The sequence below is a fragment of the Anomaloglossus baeobatrachus genome, chromosome 1, assembly GCF_048569485.1.
Source record: "Anomaloglossus baeobatrachus isolate aAnoBae1 chromosome 1, aAnoBae1.hap1, whole genome shotgun sequence".
In the NCBI taxonomy this organism is placed as follows: domain Eukaryota; kingdom Metazoa; phylum Chordata; class Amphibia; order Anura; family Aromobatidae; genus Anomaloglossus; species Anomaloglossus baeobatrachus.
In genome coordinates, this window is record NC_134353.1 from 403,786,499 (window position 1) to 403,804,745 (window position 18,247).

An 18,247-nucleotide genomic window follows, 5' to 3' on the forward strand; every position below is an offset into this window, starting at 1 on the left:
CTCTGTGGCCACTCTCCAAGCTACATCGCCCCCCCCAATGTTTTGATATTTTATCCTTGTCTGTGCACATTATTTTTCAATCAAGAACAAGAATTCATCCTAGAGGACGGAGTGTCGACTTTTTCTAGTTGCATTAATTTTCATGCCTGCTGGGGCTGTCAAATTCAGAGTTGTTTCTTACTAGGGTGTGTGCTGTAGTTTCAATATAATCCGTGTTTTGTCGGTAGATGATTACTTCCTGACTAGGTCTCACATGCAGAGCAATCAGGCTAAGCAGTGTAACCCCGCCTCCACCACTGATTAGCAGCTTGATGACTGCACAGTGGACACAGGAAACTGACAGGGGTGTGGGTGGGGTTATACCAGCCCAGAAGACTTAGCTCTGCTACATCTACATGAGTGAGGAAACAGTCATTCTATAAAGACTACACCAAGCAGCCCAGTAAGTGACACATCACTGGAAATGGGCTTTCATGTCCTATATTATGCTGTTCTCAGATTACATAGCAATAACCTGCTGACAGATTCCCTTTAATTAATCTAATGTTTTCAGTAATGCATGCTTTGATCACAGTGCCGGTTTCTTTAAATTCCCATCTTTGAAGGCAATAGTAGTAGACTGCAGTCTACATAAAAAAGATCTCTAATGGGCCCAATTATAAAGAAAGCTTCCAATGAACATGCACAACTTATCTATTGACCTACAGTTGCCGACATATTCCAGAATTAGTTTTCTAAGCTTCCTAAGGCTGTTTTAGAGGATCTTTCATGAGCTGTTGATTCAAAAAGCTCTTATGTCTGATAAAAGTGGAATTAATGACTCTAATGTGAACAGTGCCCATGGCCAACACTAGCAATAATCCTTTCTTATCCCTTACAGATGTCCCACACAAAGCCATACATTAGGAAAAAGGCGGTTCTGATCATGTATAAAGTGTTCCTCAAGTATCCAGAGTCTCTGCGCCCAGCATTCCCCAGACTGAAAGAGAAGCTGGAGGACCCTGATCCAGGTAAGCGTGCTCCCCCTGCTTTGATAGTCTTAATCCAAACATATTGATAAAATTGGTTATTTGTTTTTCTCTCCACTCCCAGGGGTTCAGTCTGCAGCGGTGAATGTTATTTGTGAACTAGCTCGTAGAAATCCCAAAAACTACCTGTCATTGGCTCCGCTATTCTTCAAGCTCATGACTTCTTCTACTAACAACTGGGTCCTAATTAAAATTATTAAATTGGTAAGAACGTAATCATGTCTTTCTTTTCCCATGTAATTAACATCTTCTTTAAACAGCATTAAAACTCGCACCTCATCTCAAGATATGAACGGAATCTGTTGTGTACGGTTTCCATGTGTGAGATTCATCTATAGTTAACATCTTAACTCCTCGTTGTGACTAGACACCTTTTTTTTTCCAGCATGCAGAGGAAATTGTTTGCAGACTTGCTCAATGACAAAGTGAACATGTGAGAGAGTGCTAGACATACTGGAAGTATCATTTCTATAGACCCTGACCGGCAATCGCTGAATCCACCAATAAAACATTTTATGCCAAAGTATTAAACATATCTGTCATGAACGTGACTAGCAGGCTTTACCTAGTAAGTGGTAAACCCCCAGATGATGTTACAACACACAAGGAACACACGGGTCACGATACAATAGAGGTCCCTGCCGCTAGGGAGAGGGGTGAGTGGACACCACCTGAACTCCTCTCAAGCTGTTACCTGAGCTCCCTAGCGTCCCTATACAGGTTATTGCAACCAAACGCCGAGCTGGATACCTTAGCCTTCAGCTAGCCCTAAACTCACCCTGGCTAGTGAGCAGGCCGATGAGATCACTACACTCGCCACTACATTACAGAAGCACTAGGGTAGGAATATAAACAGGGGAAATAGACATGCAAAGGAAAAACACCCCAGGCGGCTTCAGTGCAGCAAACAGCACAGCTGTACATAGTGCGACTAACTTCTTCCAGAGCAGGCTCCAGAGACCACATAGAAATAAGAGATTCAGTTTCTATCACAGGCATCATGTGATCAGATCACATGACTTAAATAGTGAAGGGGGGTGAACTCAAAGAGCCGCACCTGAGATTGGATGCTACAGCCAGCAGCCAGGCAGGAAAGAGTGCTTATCCCTTACAGCACCACAATCAAGGAGATGTTGTCACATAACAGTAGTGAACCTGCCAGGGGCAAGGCACTGTGACCTTCTGACACCAGATTCACCTGAGTGGATTACAATCATGACAATATCACTGCAAACTAAAAACCACTGAAGACTGTAATACATTTTTTAAGAGCTTGTTGTAAATGGTTGAAATAGAATTGTCAATTATGTCACAATGATTCCGTAGCCATGTACAGGTCATTTGTATGGTTGATCCAGATACCCTGTCCACTGCACTTTCCACATTCCCTATCACATTGGTATAAGATAATAATATAAAGGATCTTGTCGATGGCCAGTGAATGATGCCCTGTCCATTCAGGAATATCACGGAGCAATAAGATAATCTACCATACGCTTTGGTTACTGTACACTAGCTTAGAGACTGTGAACTTTTTTTTATTGTGACAAATGTTGGGAACATTATACTATAGACTTATTAGTATGGAATTGATCAGACTACAGTGCTTTCCTGCTGTCACAATGGCAGCTGATGGAGAAGAAAACAAAACTGCATGTGGATCAGCTGCGTTTCTATTGGAGGGGGATGTTGGACAGGTCACATGCTTCTCCATCAGTCGCCACTTTGTGGACAGGATAGCTGTGCACTATGAGCCAAGGTACAATTAATCAGTACAAAGAGTCTGTAACACAAAATTACGTCTCCAGCACATTTTTTTTTTAAAAACAAAGGATAGTGGATAACCCCTCTAAGGACCAAGTTTTGGAGTGTTAGTTTTCCAATATGTTTTTGATGCTTTGGCTGGTGACACTTCATTTCATATAGAATTGGTTGTCATGACCCCCTTTGTATTTGTATAGGTTGACTTGTGTCTCCTTTGCTTTTCTGCATTACCTCTAGTTTGGGGCCCTTACTCCATTGGAACCAAGGTTGGGGAAAAAACTGATTGAGCCTCTGACTAACCTTATTCACAGGTAAGCTAATCCAGTGCTCCTTTGTGTTTCCTGCACTGGATTTGTGTTAGCAGATGGTTTCCATCTTTGAGGTGACGTTTCTTCTTGCCTTTCCTCCAGTTTCTTGCACCTTATGTGTTATCACACTTTTTGTAACGAGTTCTTTTTCTTCTGTACAGTACATCTGCAATGTCTCTCCTTTACGAATGTGTGAATACTGTAATAGCGGGTAAGTAAAATAATTGGATACCTTAGTAAATTAACATTTTCGGTACTGGAAGCATAAGTTATACACTTAACGGCGTAACCCTCAGTTTTATATTTTCTAGCTGTGACTAGTACATAGGATATACAGTATTTCTTTGTCGCTCCATTGGGAGACCCAGACAATTGGGGTGTATAGCTTCTGCCTCCGGAGGCCACACAAAGTATTACACTTTAAAAAGTGTAACCCCTCCCCTCTGCCTATACACCCTCCCGTGCATCACGGGCTCCTCAGTTTTTTGCTTTGTGTTGAAGGGAGCGCTTGTGTCACAAACGCTGCAGCGGCTGCTGTTTTTTTGTGACGACCGGGACTACCGCGCCGACCGCGCCTGTTTGCCGGCCGCGGTATTAAATTTAGTCCCCGGCTTCTGCGGCCTAGTACTATAACTCCCGCCCCCGGGCCTGCCAGTCAGGGGTAAGGGCGGGACGGTCGACCTGACGTCGACAGTGAGGGCTGGAGCATACTTTAGGTGTCCTCCTCCCCCCTCACTAATCACTGAGGGGCACCAGATTCCCGCACTTTATTAGTCGCCGCCCACGGCTCCCTCCTCCCCTGAGCGCTCCGGCAGCCATTTTTACAATCACATTCTGCCGGTGGAGGATTTCAGGAACGAGCTCTACAGCTCTGGGAGGCCCAAGGCAGGGAATCTGGTGGACACACAACCGCTTTGGGCGGTCGGTAAGCCACACCGGTCACCCGGTGCTGGTCCCCCTAGGGTGCCGAAGTGTGTGTATATATATATATATATATATATATTTGTATACATTTTCTCTGTTCGGCCGCATTGTTTTGCTTTTGGCTATATACCCTCAGTGATCACTCTCCTGGGAGACAACAGCATGTCGTCCACAAGGAGCAAGGGTGCCAAGACACAGGGTTATTTTGCAACATCTACCTCTTGTGCGGCTATGTTACCTGCAGGTTCCACCTACCCTCACTGTGAGCAATGCTCGGGCCCCTGTTGCACTCGCTCAGCCGGAGCCTCGGGCACTGGTGGGACCCTCGGCTCAGGTAGAACCGCCGGCTTCCCCTGTCCAGGTGGCAGGGACAGAGTTTGCAGTTTTGGCTGAGAAACTCTGAGTCGCTTTCACAATCCATGGCTCAGTCTATGGACAGATGGTCTGCTAAGATACTAGAAGCCTTGCAGTCCAGATCGGTCCTTACACAGGCCCCGGGCACTGTGGGATCATCGCCCCCAGGCCCCTCTCGGTCTGCGCCGCAGCGTGCTCCCGGGGTGGCACCTAGATCTCACGGGGAGGACTCCGGCACGGACCGCAGTCCCAGACCGGCTAAGCGGGCTCGCTGGGAATCTTCCCCGACTTCATCACGCTGTTCGAGGTCTCAGCTTGAGGACTCTCTGGAGGATGAAGCGGATGTCGCAGCTCGGGGCTCTGACCCTGACGTTGCTCTCAATCTGGATACACCTGAAGGGGACGCCATAGTAAATGACCTTATAGCGTCCATCAACCAGGTGCTAGATCTTTCTCCCCCAACTCCACCTATAAAGGAGTCGGATTCGCAGCAGGAGAAACCCCAGTTTAGGTTTGCCAAACGTACACGGAGTGCGTTTTTCGATCACTTTAACTTCAGAGATGCTGTCCAGAAGCACAGAGCATTTCCGGACAAGCGCTTTACTAAGCGCCTTATTGACACACGTTACCCCTTCCCCTCTGATGTAGTTAAGGTTTGGGCTCAATGTCCCAAGGTGGATCCTCCAGTCTCTAGACTGGCGGCTAGATCTGTAGTATCAGTGGCAGATGGTTCATCGCTCAAGGATGCCACTGACAGGCAGATAGAGCTCCTGATGAAATCCATCTATGAAGCCACAGGCGCGTCTTTTGCCCCGGCCTTTGCAGCCGTGTGGGCACTCCAAGCTATCTCAGCTTGTCTGTCTGAGATTAATGCGGTCACACTTACCTCTGCTCCGCAAGTTGCGTCTTTGACTTCTCAGGCGTCGGTATTTTCATCCTACTCCATGAATGCCGTCCTGGACTCTGCTAGCCGTACAGCGGTAGCGTCCGCCAACTCGGTGGCAGTCCGCAGGGCCATGTGGCTACGCGAATGGAAGGCAGACTCTGCTTCCAAGAAGTTCTTAACCGGTTTGCCATTTTCTGGCGACCGATTGTTTCGCGAGCGATTGGATGAAATTATTAAGCAATCCAAGGGAAAGGACTCGTCCTTACCCCAGTCTAAACCAAACAGACCTCAGCAACGGAAAATTCAATCGAGGTTTCGGTCCTTTCGGCCCTCAGCTAGGTCCCAATCCTCCTCGTCCAACAGGCCACAGAAGGGCCAGAGGAACTCCTATGCATGGCGGTCTAAGTCACGTCCTCCAAAGACCGCCGGAGGCACTGTCTCCAAGGCGGCCTCCTCATGACTTTCGGCCTCCCCAAACCGCATCCTCGGTCGGTGGCAGGCTCTCCCGCTTTTGCGACGCCTGGTGGCCACATGTCCAAGACCGATGGGTGAGAGACATTCTGTCTCACGTTTACAGGATAGAGTTCAGCTCTCGTCCTCCGACTCGTTTCTTCAGAACATCTCCGCCCCCCGAGCGAGCCGATGCACTTTTTCAGGCGGTGAACACTCTGAAGACAGAAGGAGTTGTGATCCCCGTTCCCCTTCAGGAACGTGGTCGCGGTTTTTACTCCAACTTGTTCGTGGTGCCAAAAAAGGACGGATCATTCCGTCCCGTTCTGGACCTCAAACTGCTCAACAGACACGTGAGAACCAGGCGGTTTCGGATGGAATCTCTCCGCTCAGTCATCGCTTCGATGTCCCAGGGAGACTTCCTAGCATCAATCGACATCAGGGATGCTTATCTCCATGTGCCGATCGCACCAGAGCATCAACGCTTCCTGCGTTTCGCCATCGGGGACGAACACCTTCAGTTTGTGGCACTGCCTTTCGGCCTGGCGACAGCCCCACGGGTCTTCACCAAGGTCATGGCATCCGTTGTGGCGGTCCTACACTCTCAGAGCCACTCGGTGATCCCTTACTTAGACGATCTCCTAGTCAAGGCACCCTCCCGGGTGGCATGTCAACACAGCTTGACTGTTGCTCTGGAGACTCTCCAGAGGTTCGGGTGGATCATCAATTTCCCAAAGTCAAAATTGACACCGACCCAATCACTGACTTACCTCGGGATGGAGTTTCATACTCTCTCTCAGCGATAGTCAAGCTACCGCTGGACAAACAGCGTTCGCTGCAGACAGGGGTGTACTCTCTTCTTCGGGGCCAGTCACACCCCTTGAGGCGCCTCATGCACTTCCTGGGGAAGATGGTGGCAGCAATGGAGGCAGTCCCCTTTGCGCAGTTTCATCTGCGTCCACTCCAATGGGACATTCTCCGCAAATGGGACAGGAGGTCGACGTCCCTAGACAGGAACGTCTCTCTTTCCCTGGCAGCCAAAACGTCTCTTCAGTGGTGGCTTCTTCCCACTTCTCTGTCGAAGGGAAAATCCTTCCTGCCCCCATCCTGGGCTGTGGTCACGACGGACGCGAGTCTGTCAGGGTGGGGAGCGGTTTTTCTCCACCACAGGGCTCAGGGAACCTGGACTCCGACAGAGTCCTCCCTTCAGATCAATGTTCTGGAGATAAGGGCAGTGTGTCTAGCCCTAAAGGTGTTCCATCGGTGGCTGGAGGGCAGGCAGATCCGCATACAGTCGGACAACGCCACGGCGGTCGCGTACATCAACCACCAGGGCGGCACGCGCAGCCGTCAAGCCTTCCAGGAAGTTCGGCGGATTCTGCTGTGGGCGGAGGCCACAGCCTCCACCATCTCCGCAGTTCACATCCTGGGCGTAGAAAACTGGGAAGCAGACTTTCTCAGTCGCCAGGGCATGGACGCAGGGGAATGGTCTCTTCACCCGGACGTGTTTCGAGAGATCTGTTGCCGCTGGGGAACGCCGGACGTCGATCTCATGGCGTCTCGGCACAACAACAAAGTCCCGGCATTCATGGCACGGTCTCAAGATCACAGAGCTATGGCGGCGGACGCATTAGTTCAGGATTGGTCGCAGTTTCGACTGCCTTATGTATTTCCTCCTCTGGCGATGCTGCCCAGAGTGTTACGCAAGATCAGGTCCGACTGCCGCCGCGCCATCCTCGTCGCTCCAGACTGGCCGAGGAAGTCGTGGTACCCGGATCTGTGGCACCTCACGGTGGGTCAACCGTGGGCACTCCCAGACCGACCAGACTTGCTGTCACAAGGGCCATTTTTCCATCTGAATTCTGCGGCCCTCAACCTGACTGTGTGGCCATTGAGTCCTGGCTCCTAGCGTCCTCAGGGTTATCTCAAGATGTCATTGCCACTATGAGACAGGCCAGGAAACAAACGTCCGCCAAGATCTATCACAGGGCTTGGAGGATCTTCTTATCCTGGTGCTCTGATAAGGGTTTTACCCCCTGGCCGTTTGCCTTACCCACTTTTCTTTCCTTCCTTCAATCCGGAATGGACAAGGGTTTGTCTCTCGGCTCTCTCAAGGGACAAGTATCGGCGCTTTCCGTGTTTTTTCAAAAGCGTCTAGCCAGGCTTCCGCAGGTCCGCACGTTCCTGCAGGGAGTTTGCCACATAGTCCCACCTTACAAGCGGCCGCTGGAACCCTGGGATCTTAACAGGGTGCTAAGGGCTCTTCAGAAACCACCTTTCGAGCCGCTGCGGGATGTCTCTCTATCACGTCTTTCGCAGAAGGTGGCTTTTCTAGTGGCAGTTACATCGCTCCGTAGAGTGTCGGAGCTAGCAGCGTTGTCATGCAAAGCCCCCTTCCTGGTTTTTCACCAGGATAAGGTGGTTCTGCGTCCGGTCCCGGAATTTCTCCCTAAGGTGGTATCCCCTTTTCATCTCAATCAGGATATCTCCTTACCTTCATTTTGCCCTCATCCAGTTCACCAATGTGAAAAGGATTTGCACTTGTTAGATCTAGTGAGAGCACTCCGGCTCTACGTCTCTCGCACGGCGCCCCTGCGCCGTTCTGATGCGTTCTTTGTCCTTGTCGCTGGCCAGCGTAAGGGGTCGCAAGCTTCCAAGTCAACCTTGGCTCGGTGGATCAAGGAACCGATTCTTGAAGCCTACCGTTCTTCTGGGCTTCCGATTCCTTCAGGGCTGAAAGCCCATTCTACCAGAGCCGTGGGTGCGTCCTGGGCATTGCGGCACCGGGCTACGGCTCAGCAGGTGTGTCAGGCGGCTACCTAGTCTAGTCTGCACACTTTCACGAAACACTATCAGGTGCATACCTATGCTTCGGCAGATGCCAGTCTAGGTAGGCGAGTCCTTCAGGCGGCGGTTGCCCACCTGTAAGAGGGGGCCGTTTTCGGCTCTTTTTATCGAGGTATTCTTTTACCCACCCAGGGACTGCTTTTGGACGTCCCAATTGTCTGGGTCTCCCAATGGAGCGACAAAGAAGAAGGGAATTTTGTTTACTTACCGTAAATTCCTTTTCTTCTAACTCCTATTGGGAGACCCAGCACCCGCCCCTGTTCCCTTCGGGCTGTTGTTCTTTTGTGTACACATGTTGTTCATGTTGAATTGTTCTGGGTTCATGGTTTTCAGTTCTCCGAACATCCTTCGGATTGAATTTACCTTAGACCAATTTATAAGTTTCCTCCTTCCTGCTTTTGCACCAAAACTGAGGAGCCCGTGATGCACGGGAGGGTGTATAGGCAGAGGGGAGGGGTTACACTTTTTAAAGTGTAATACTTTGTGTGGCCTCCGGAGGCAGAAGCTATACACCCCAATTGTCTGGGTCTCCCAATAGGAGCTAGAAGAAAAGGAATTTACGGTAAGTAAACAAAATTCCCTTCATTACAATGTTTCTTATTTTCATATCAGAGAGCTCTGCTTCTCTCTCCTCCCAGACTGATCTTTCATTCTCAGAATTGTCAATTCACAGGTATAATCTGTCTTCAGTGAAAACAGATTTTCCCCTTAAGCTGGGTTCACACACAACGACAACGACGTCGCTGTTACGTCACCATTTCCTGAGACGTAACAGCGACCATAGATGATCGCTAGTAAGCTGTCAAACATGTAATTTTAAGCAGCGATGGAGCAGCGATCATAGCGACCTCGACGGTTGTTGTGCGGTGTCACACGCGTCGCTATGCGACGACTCAGACCTTGATAGAGGCGTGATGTTTACCCCTAGACATGTTTTGCGTTGCCTCTTTTTCACGCCCCTCTGTTCCGATTGGTGATCGCTACAGCGCCTTTGTGTTGCCTTTTTTCACTCCCCTCTATTCCGATTGGTGATCACTAGAGCGGCGCCTGATTGGGTGACCGTGCCAAACAAAGGAAGATGCAGTAGTGCTTTCATTCATTCTATTTCATTTCATTCAGATCCACAAAGAACGACACACTAGCGACACCAGACAGAGAATCTACTACGTGGAACAAAGAATGGAACTTAAAGAATGAAATCACTGTAATGCCTTCGGCAAGGTACCCAATCGGAACGCTGTTGTAACCACCAATCGGAGTCGTAGGGGCGTTGCAAAATACACCGCAAAAACACGCCCTTGTCCTGCCTTCAGTCCTACGTCACTGCCTTCAGCGTCATCGCATCCGTCACTGCTGCAGTGTCAAACACAAGGATGCTGAGCTTATCATGGCGCAGCGGGATAGCAGCGATCAAAAATTTACCTGGAACATTCAGGAGTGAGCAGAGATTTCTCCGCAGGGGTCTGATCGTTGTTGTGTGTCACACACAGCGACGTCGCTGTTGAGGTCATTGCTACGTCACAGAAAATGGCGACTTAGCAGCGATGTCGTTGTCGTCGTCGCTGTGTGTGACACCACCTTTACTAAGGGCAAAGATAACATTTGGTACTTAAAAAGTTCTATGGATTTTACAGAACAAGGTCTGTTTTTCTGCCTCTAGCTCCAGCCCCCGCTCCATAGAAATTTATAGGCACCAACTGTCATCTCCTATCTCAGTAATGTGAGAATCTGTCTTAATTGAACACATATTTGCTCTCATTTAATGAGTAAAGAGATCAGTCCTGGGAAAAAAAAAGACTTCTCTGATATTACAAAGTTGCTTATTTTCCTGTGTATTATTGAGTTATGGAACATAAATTAAATTGACAGTTACTCATTAAAGGGATTATAAAGGATTTATTTCATAATGGACATATATCACAGAGCCTTGTGATCTCAATATTTATAAGCCCTCTATATAGAAGGTGGAGCAGGATTAGAAATTTAACTATTTCTTGCCCATCATCAGAACTTTTCAAGGTTAATGATGATACATTTCTTTTTCCAGTCAGTAAGATTTTTTCTGTAAGATTTAATTCTATTAGGTTTCATAATTTTAGGTCTTAGGGTTAAATGTATTTGGAATTTATCTAAAGCAACTGTATTTGACCACTAGATAAAATCTAACCTTTGTTTCACAGTTTTGATATCGCTGTCATCAGGGATGCCCAACCACAGTGCTAGCATTCAGGTAGGCTAATAATAATCTCGGTTTTTTTTACATATAACTTGGCTTAAAATGAACACAGACTCTCGGGTTCTTCTGGAATTGAGAGGAAAAAAATGTCACTATAAATACATTTCCTAAATAGCCTCATTTTGTTAAGTAGAAACTCTCCACAGTACAATAAAATGACTGCCATCATGTTAAATTGGCAGAAACCTGTCATAGAATGTTGATAGAATGGGTGCCTATGACGTGCAATTGGAAATTGCTGGTATCTACAGATAATCTACACCAAGTCCTTCAAGCTAATCTCCAGGTCACAGCAGCTACTCCGCATTTAGAAAGACAGGATTGACAGCAGTGTGAGCAGCCTTTTCTCACCTCAGCAGTCCTGGTATCTCCATTATTGGATCAAAAAGACAGGGTGGGCTGTGGTGTGATTGGCCTATTTTTATTTCACCACGCCTGGTATTTGCAGTATTGAGTCTGAAAGACAGAATAGACAGCAGTGCGAACAGTGTCTTCTTATGTTAGCACCCCTTGGATCTCCAGAATTATATAATATAAACAGGGTGGACAGCAGGGGGTGCTGCCTCTTCTTCTCTTAGCACTCCTTGTATTGCCCCTATTAGATTACAAATACGTTATGAACAACAGTGTGCACAGGTTCTTCTTACCTCAGAACCCCTTGTATCTCCAGCATTGGATCTGAAAGACCGGGTTGAGCAGCCTCCGCCAGTAATACATAAGAAAGATATTGTGAACAGCAGTGTGAGCAGCCTCTTCTTACCTCAGCATTCCTGGTAACTCCAGTAAGAGATCAGAAAGGCAGGGTGGACAGCAGTGTGAGCAGCCTCTTCTTACTGCAGCTTTCCTGTTACCTCCAGTATTAGATCACAATATCCATAGGGAGTAGCTCTTTCTTCACATGCTTTTACTGCACATGCTTACAGGCCTTTGTTCTATTAGAGGTTTTCCAAGGCAAGTATCATTTTTTTTAATGTCACATGACCGCAAGTATGCAAATCGCCAGAGTTCACATGAGAACTGCTCCAGCAAGCAATTAGGGGAATCCTGGTAGTGTGCTTGTGGCCTAGTTAGGATTTGACAAAATGCAGTCAGTGACTGCAGAAATCCAGGCCTTTTCCTTGAAAGCCCCATTAATATTCTGACAGGTTTCTGCCAGTGTAAGGCCAAGTTTCCACGTAGAAAAAAATACTGCGTTTTTTTTCGACTACATTTTTGTATGGAAAGTCTGCTTTTGTGTCCAAGCAAAGTTGATGTGATTTGTTTAAAATTCATTTAAAGGATGTCCTTAGCGTAGGGGTAATGAAATAAATACTATTTGCCTAGGTACTGGTATTTTGCTGGAAACCCGTGCCCACTGTGCGGTTATCTACTTGTGGATCACCCATTGACCACACTCATCCGGATGATCTGTGTTCCACTCTTTAGTAGCGTTCTAAAATGTCACATAGAGCAGCTATATGTGGTCGTGTGGTTTCAGGAGCAGGGGTTTGGCTGCCAGACACTCTTTGTTACTGTTTTTGCCTTTACAATCGCTGTCTGCACCTAACAGGGCCACCTCCATGTTTTTGTGGGCCCCATGCACACAGACACCCACGTACACAGATATATAAACATTCAGGGATATGTACATATTAAACGACAAATTCACAAAAATGCATATAAACAGACATAAATATATACACAGTCATACACACACATCATACATGCACACACAGATTAGAGATAATCAAATTGGGAAGCCGGCAGCAGCCTCACTCACCTCCACACTTGTCTCTATCCAGCTCCTTCTGGGCATGTGGCTGTGCCGCGCTGCATGATGGCATTCACTAACAGACATGGCCATACACAGTGAGCACTAACACTGCTGTATGTATATTACAGGAGAGGCTGAGGGTAAATACATCCCTGGGGCATAGACCGCACGGGGGAGGGAAGGGCATACAGGTTACAGGAGTCACTGGAGGGCATACAGATTAGGCTAGGTTCACATTTCCATTGTTTTAAATCCGTCAGGTCCGTCAACAACGGATCAGTTGTTTCTTCGGCGCTCCATTGGGAGACCCAGACGATTGGTGTATAGTACTGCCTCCGGAGGCCACACAAAGCATTACACTAAAAAGTGTAAGGCCCCTCCCCTTCTGGCTATACACCCCCAGTGGGATCACTGGCTCACCAGTTTTCTGCTTTGTGCGAAGGAGGTCAGACATCCACGCATAGCTCCACTGTTTAGTCAGCAGCAGCTGCTGACTATGTCGGATGGAAGAAAAGAGGGCCCATACTAGGGCCCCCAGCATGCTCCCTTCTCACCCCACTTTATGTCGGCGGTGTTTGTTAAGGTTGAGGTACCCATTGTGGGTACGGAGGCTGGAGCCCACATGCTGTTTTCCTTCCCCATCCCCCTGAGGGGCTCTGAGGAAGTGGGATCTTACCGGCCCCCAAGCCCTGAGGCCGGGCTCCATCCACAGACCCATGGAACCTGCTGGATACGGAGCTGGGTACCGTTCAGGGACAAGGCCCTGCGACATTCAGGTACTCTGTGTCCCAAACAGGCCGCGCACATTCCAGACTTGCTGGGTGTGCTAGTGCGCCGGGGACAGTAGCGCTGCGCGCTGGGGTTACAGTCACTACAGTTTTTCTGAGTGACTTTATGTGTTGGGGACTGCCGCGCCGGCCGCCCCTGGAGCGGCGGCGCGGCTGCGACTTGTAGTGCGCCGGGGACTTAGCGCCGACCGTGCTTTTACGACGGCGTCGCTTATAAATTTAGTCCCCGGCTTCTGCGGCCTAGCTCCGCTTCGTTCCCGCCCCCCACCCTGTCAATCAGGGCAAGGGAGAGACGCTGTACGATTAATCAGCGCCGAGGGCTGGAGTCTTATTTACATGCTCCAGCCCTCTCACTGAGCACAGTGGGACGCAGGTTTCCTGCTCTTTGTCTGCACACGCCCAGGGCCCGCCCCTCTCCATAGGACGCCGGCAGCCATTCCTACATGCAGTCTGGCTGGAGAACGGACACAGGCTCTGGGAGACCCAGACAAGGGATTTCTGGCGACCACACACCCGCGTTAAGCGGGCGGTAAGCAGCACTTTAGTGCTGGCCCCACTAGTGCCACAGTGTTATTTTGGTGTACCTTTTTTCTCTATACCATATATATATGTATATATATATTGCACTGTAAGGTCGCTTCTTGGCTGTGTACACTATCTTGCTCTGAGGAGACGACATGTCATCCGCAAAACGCAAGGGTGCCAAGACACAGGCTGTAAGCGCTGCTTGTGCCGCTTGTGGGGCTGATCTACCGGCAGGTTACAATGACCCCCATTGTGTGCAATGTTCGGTCCCTGTGCCACTTCGTCAGCCGGAGTCTATGGTGATAGTGGCCCAGGCAGAGTCGCCGGTGAACCCTGTCCCGGTGACGGGGACAGAGTTTGCAGTTTTTGCTGACAGGATGTCTGTCACTATGACAAAGATCCTAGAGACCTTGCAGGCCAGGCCAGTTACTCAGACCATGGACACTGCTGCGGCAACGTTCCCCGGTCCCCCTCAGTTAGAGTTAATCCGTGCTTCAAGGGGGTACCAGGCATCTCAGCCTGACGGCTCTGATTCAGATGACAGTCCCAGGCAGCCTAAGCGTGCTCGCTGGGAGAGACCCTCCACGTCATCACGCGGATCAGGGTCTCAGCGAGAAGAGTCTCTACATGATGAGACAGAGGAGGGTGATCAGGAGTCTAATCCTGAAACCGCTCTCAATCTGGATACTCCTGATGGTGACGCCATGGTAAATGACCTTATAGCGGCCATCAATAGTCTATTGGAAATTTCTCCCCCTGCCCCTTCTGCAGAGGAGGCAGCTGCACAGCAGGAGAAGTTCCATTTCAGGTATCCCAAGCGTAAACTGAGTACTTTTCTGGACCACGCTGACTTCAGAGAATCAGTCCAGAAACACCATGCTTACCCAGACAAGCGTTTCTCCAAACGTCTTAAGGATACACGTTATCCTTTTCCCCCTGACGTGGTCAAACGCTGGACCCAGTGTCCAAAGGTGGACCCCCCAATCTCCAGGCTTGCGGCTAGATCCATAGTTGCAGTGGAGGATGGGGCTTCACTTAAAGATGCCAATGACAGACAGATGGACCTTTGGTTAAAGTCTGTCTATGAAGCTATCGGCGCGTCGTTTGCTCCAGCATTCGCGGCCGTGTGGGCACTCCAAGCTATTTCAGCTGGCTTGGCACAGGTGGACTCTATCATACGTCCAGCAGTGCCGCGAGTAGCGTCCCTAACCTCGCAAATGTCTGCGTTTGCGACTTACGCTATCAACGCTGTCCTGGACTCTACAAGCCGTACCTCAATGGCGTCTGCCAACTCTGTGGTTTTGCGCAGAGCCTTGTGGTTAAAGGAATGGAAAGCGGATTCTGCTTCCAAAAAATGTTTAACCAGCTTGCCACTGTCTGTAGATAGACTGTTTGGTGAACAATTGGCTGAAATCATTAAACAATCCAAGGGTAAAGACTCCTCCTTACCCCAGCCCAGATCAAGCAAACCTCAACAGAGGAAGTGGCAGTCGAGGTTTCGGTCCTTTCGAGGCTCCGGCAAGACCCAATTCTCCTCGTCCAAAGGGACTCAGAAGGAGCAAAGGAGCTTAGATTCCTGGCGGGCTCACTCACGCCCCAAGAAAGCAACCGGAGGAACCGCTTCCAAGGCGGCTGCCTCATGACTTTCGGCCTCATCCCTCCGCATCCTCGGTCGGTGGCAGGCTCTCCCGCTTTTGCGACATTTGGCTGCCACAGGTCAAAGACCGGTGGGTAACAGACATTTTGTCTCACGGGTACAGGATAGAGTTCAGTTCTCGTCCTCCGCCTCGGTTCTTCAGAACCTCCCCACATCCCGACCGAGCAGATGCCCTTCTGCAGGCGGTGTGCTCACTAAAAGCAGAAGGAGTGGTGATCCCTGTTCCTCTGCAGGAACAAGTGCAAGGTTTTTACTCCAATCTCTTTGTGGTTCCAAAAAAGGACGGCTCGTTTCGTCCTGTTCTGGACCTAAAGCTGCTCAACAAGCATGTGAACGCCAGGCGGTTCCGGATGGAATCCCTCCGCTCCGTCATTGCCTCAATGTCTCAAGGAGATTTCCTTGCATCAATAGACATCAAAGATGCTTATCTCCACGTGCCGATTGCTACAGAGCACCAACGTTTTCTACGTTTCGTGATAGGAGACGACCATCTCCAGTTCGTAGCTCTGCCATTTGGTCTGGCGACAGCCCCACGGGTTTTCACCAAGGTCATGGCGGCAGTGGTAGCAGTCTTGCATTCTCAGGGACATTCGGTGATCCCTTACTTAGACGATCTACTTGTCAAAGCACCCTCTCAAGAGGCATGCCAACACAGCCTGAATGTTGCGCTGGAGACTCTCCAGACTTTCGGGTGGATCATCAACTTTTCAAAGTCAAACCTGGCACCGACTCAATCACTAACGTATCTTGGCATGGAGTTTCATACTCTCTCAGCGATAGTGAAGCTTCCGCTGGACAAGCAGCGGTCACTACAGACAGGGGTGCAGTCTCTCCTTCAGGGTCAGTCGCACCCCTTAAGGAGCCTCATGCACTTCCTAGGGAAGATGGTGGCAGCAATGGAGGCAGTCCCGTTCGCGCAGTTTCATCTGCGCCCACTTCAATGGGACATTCTCCGCCAATGGGACGGGAAGACAACTTCCCTAGACAGGAAAGTCTCCCTTTCTCAGACGGCCAAGGACTCTCTGCAATGGTGGCTTCTCCCCACCTCATTATCACAGGGAAGATCATTCCTGCCCCCATCCTGGGCAGTGGTCACGACAGACGCGAGTCTGTCAGGGTGGGGAGCAGTTTTTCTCCACCACAGGGCTCAAGGGACGTGGACTCAGCAGGAGTCCACCCTTCAGATCAATGTTCTGGAAATCAGGGCAGTGTATCTTGCCCTATTAGCCTTCCAGCAGTGGCTGGAAGGAAAGCAGATCCGAATTCAGTCGGACAACTCCACAGCGGTGGCATACATCAACCACCAAGGAGGGACACGCAGTCGGCAAGCCTTCCAGGAAGTCAGGCGGATTCTGATGTGGGTGGAGGAAACAGCATCCACCAGATCAGCAGTTCACATCCCGGGCGTAGAAAACTGGGAAGCAGACTTCCTCAGTCGCCAGGGCATGGACGCAGGGGAATGGTCCCTTCACCCGGATGTGTTTCAGGAAATCTGCCGCCGCTGGGGGGTGCCGGACGTCGACCTAATGGCGTCTCGGCACAACAACAAGGTCCCGACCTTCATAGCGCGGTCTCGCGATCAAAGAGCTCTGGCGGCAGACGCCTTAGTGCAAGATTGGTCGCAGTTCCGGCTCCCTTATGTGTTTCCACCTCTGGCACTCTTGCCCAGAGTGTTACGCAAGATCAGATCCGATTGCGGCCGCGTCATACTCGTCGCCCCAGACTGGCCGAGGAGGTCGTGGTACCCGGATCTGTGGCATCTCACGGTCGGCCAACCGTGGGCACTACCAGACCGTCCAGACTTACTGTCCCAAGGGCCGTTTTTCCATCGGAATTCTGCGGCCCTGAACCTGACTGTGTGGCCATTGAGTCCTGGATCCTAGCGTCTTCAGGATTACCCCAAGGGGTCGTGGCCACCATGAGACAGGCTAGGAAGTCCACTTCTGCTAAGATCTACCACAGAACGTGGAAGATTTTCTTATCCTGGTGCTCTGCACAAGGAGTATCCCCCTGGCCATTCGCGTTACCTGTCGTTCTTTCCTTCCTGCAATCTGGGTTGGAAAAGGGCTTGTCGCTCGGCTCCCTTAAAGGGCAAGTCTCTGCACTATCCGTGTTTTTTCAGAAGCGTCTAGCACGACTTTCTCAGGTGCGCACGTTCCTGCAGGGGGTTTGTCATATCGTACCTCCGTACAGGCGGCCGTTAGATCCGTGGGATCTAAACAAGGTCCTTGTTGCTCTCCAGAAGCCGCCCTTCGAGCCTCTGAGGGATGTGTCACTTTCTCGACTCTCACAGAAAGTGGCCTTTCTGGTAGCGGTCACGTCTCTTCGGAGAGTGTCTGAACTAGCAGCGCTGTCATCCAAAGCTCCTTTCCTGGTGTTCCACCAGGACAAGGTAGTGCTGCGCCCCATTCAGGAGTTTCTCCCTAAGGTGGTATCCTCTTTTCATCTTAATCAGGATATCTCCTTGCCTTCCTTTTATCCGCATGCAGTTCATCGGTATGAAAAGGATTTACATTTTGTTGGATCTGGTGAGAGCACTCAGAATCTACATTTCCCGCACGGCGCCCCTGCGCCGCTCGGATGCACTCTTTGTCCTTGTCGCTGGTAAGCGCAAAGGGTCGCAGGCTTCCAAAGCCACCCTGGCTCGATGGATCAAAGAACCAATTCTTGAAGCCTACCGTTCTGCTGGGCTTCCGGTTCCATCAGGGCTGAAGGCCCATTCTACCA

At 49.9% G+C, this 18,247-nt stretch overlaps 1 protein-coding gene across 2 annotated transcripts in view; it reads left to right on the forward strand.

Annotated features, from left to right (window-relative positions):
* Positions 1 to 18,247, forward strand: part of AP3D1 (adaptor related protein complex 3 subunit delta 1) — a 240,225-nt gene that overhangs the window by 88,061 nt on the left and 133,917 nt on the right. For both annotated transcript variants that reach the window (XM_075352591.1, XM_075352592.1), the window contains exons 6-10: positions 881 to 1,010; positions 1,093 to 1,232; positions 3,030 to 3,103; positions 3,262 to 3,311; positions 10,742 to 10,791. In XM_075352591.1, the coding sequence (XP_075208706.1) occupies positions 881 to 1,010; positions 1,093 to 1,232; positions 3,030 to 3,103; positions 3,262 to 3,311; positions 10,742 to 10,791 (444 nt within the window). The remainder of the gene's footprint in view (positions 1 to 880; positions 1,011 to 1,092; positions 1,233 to 3,029; positions 3,104 to 3,261; positions 3,312 to 10,741; positions 10,792 to 18,247) is intronic.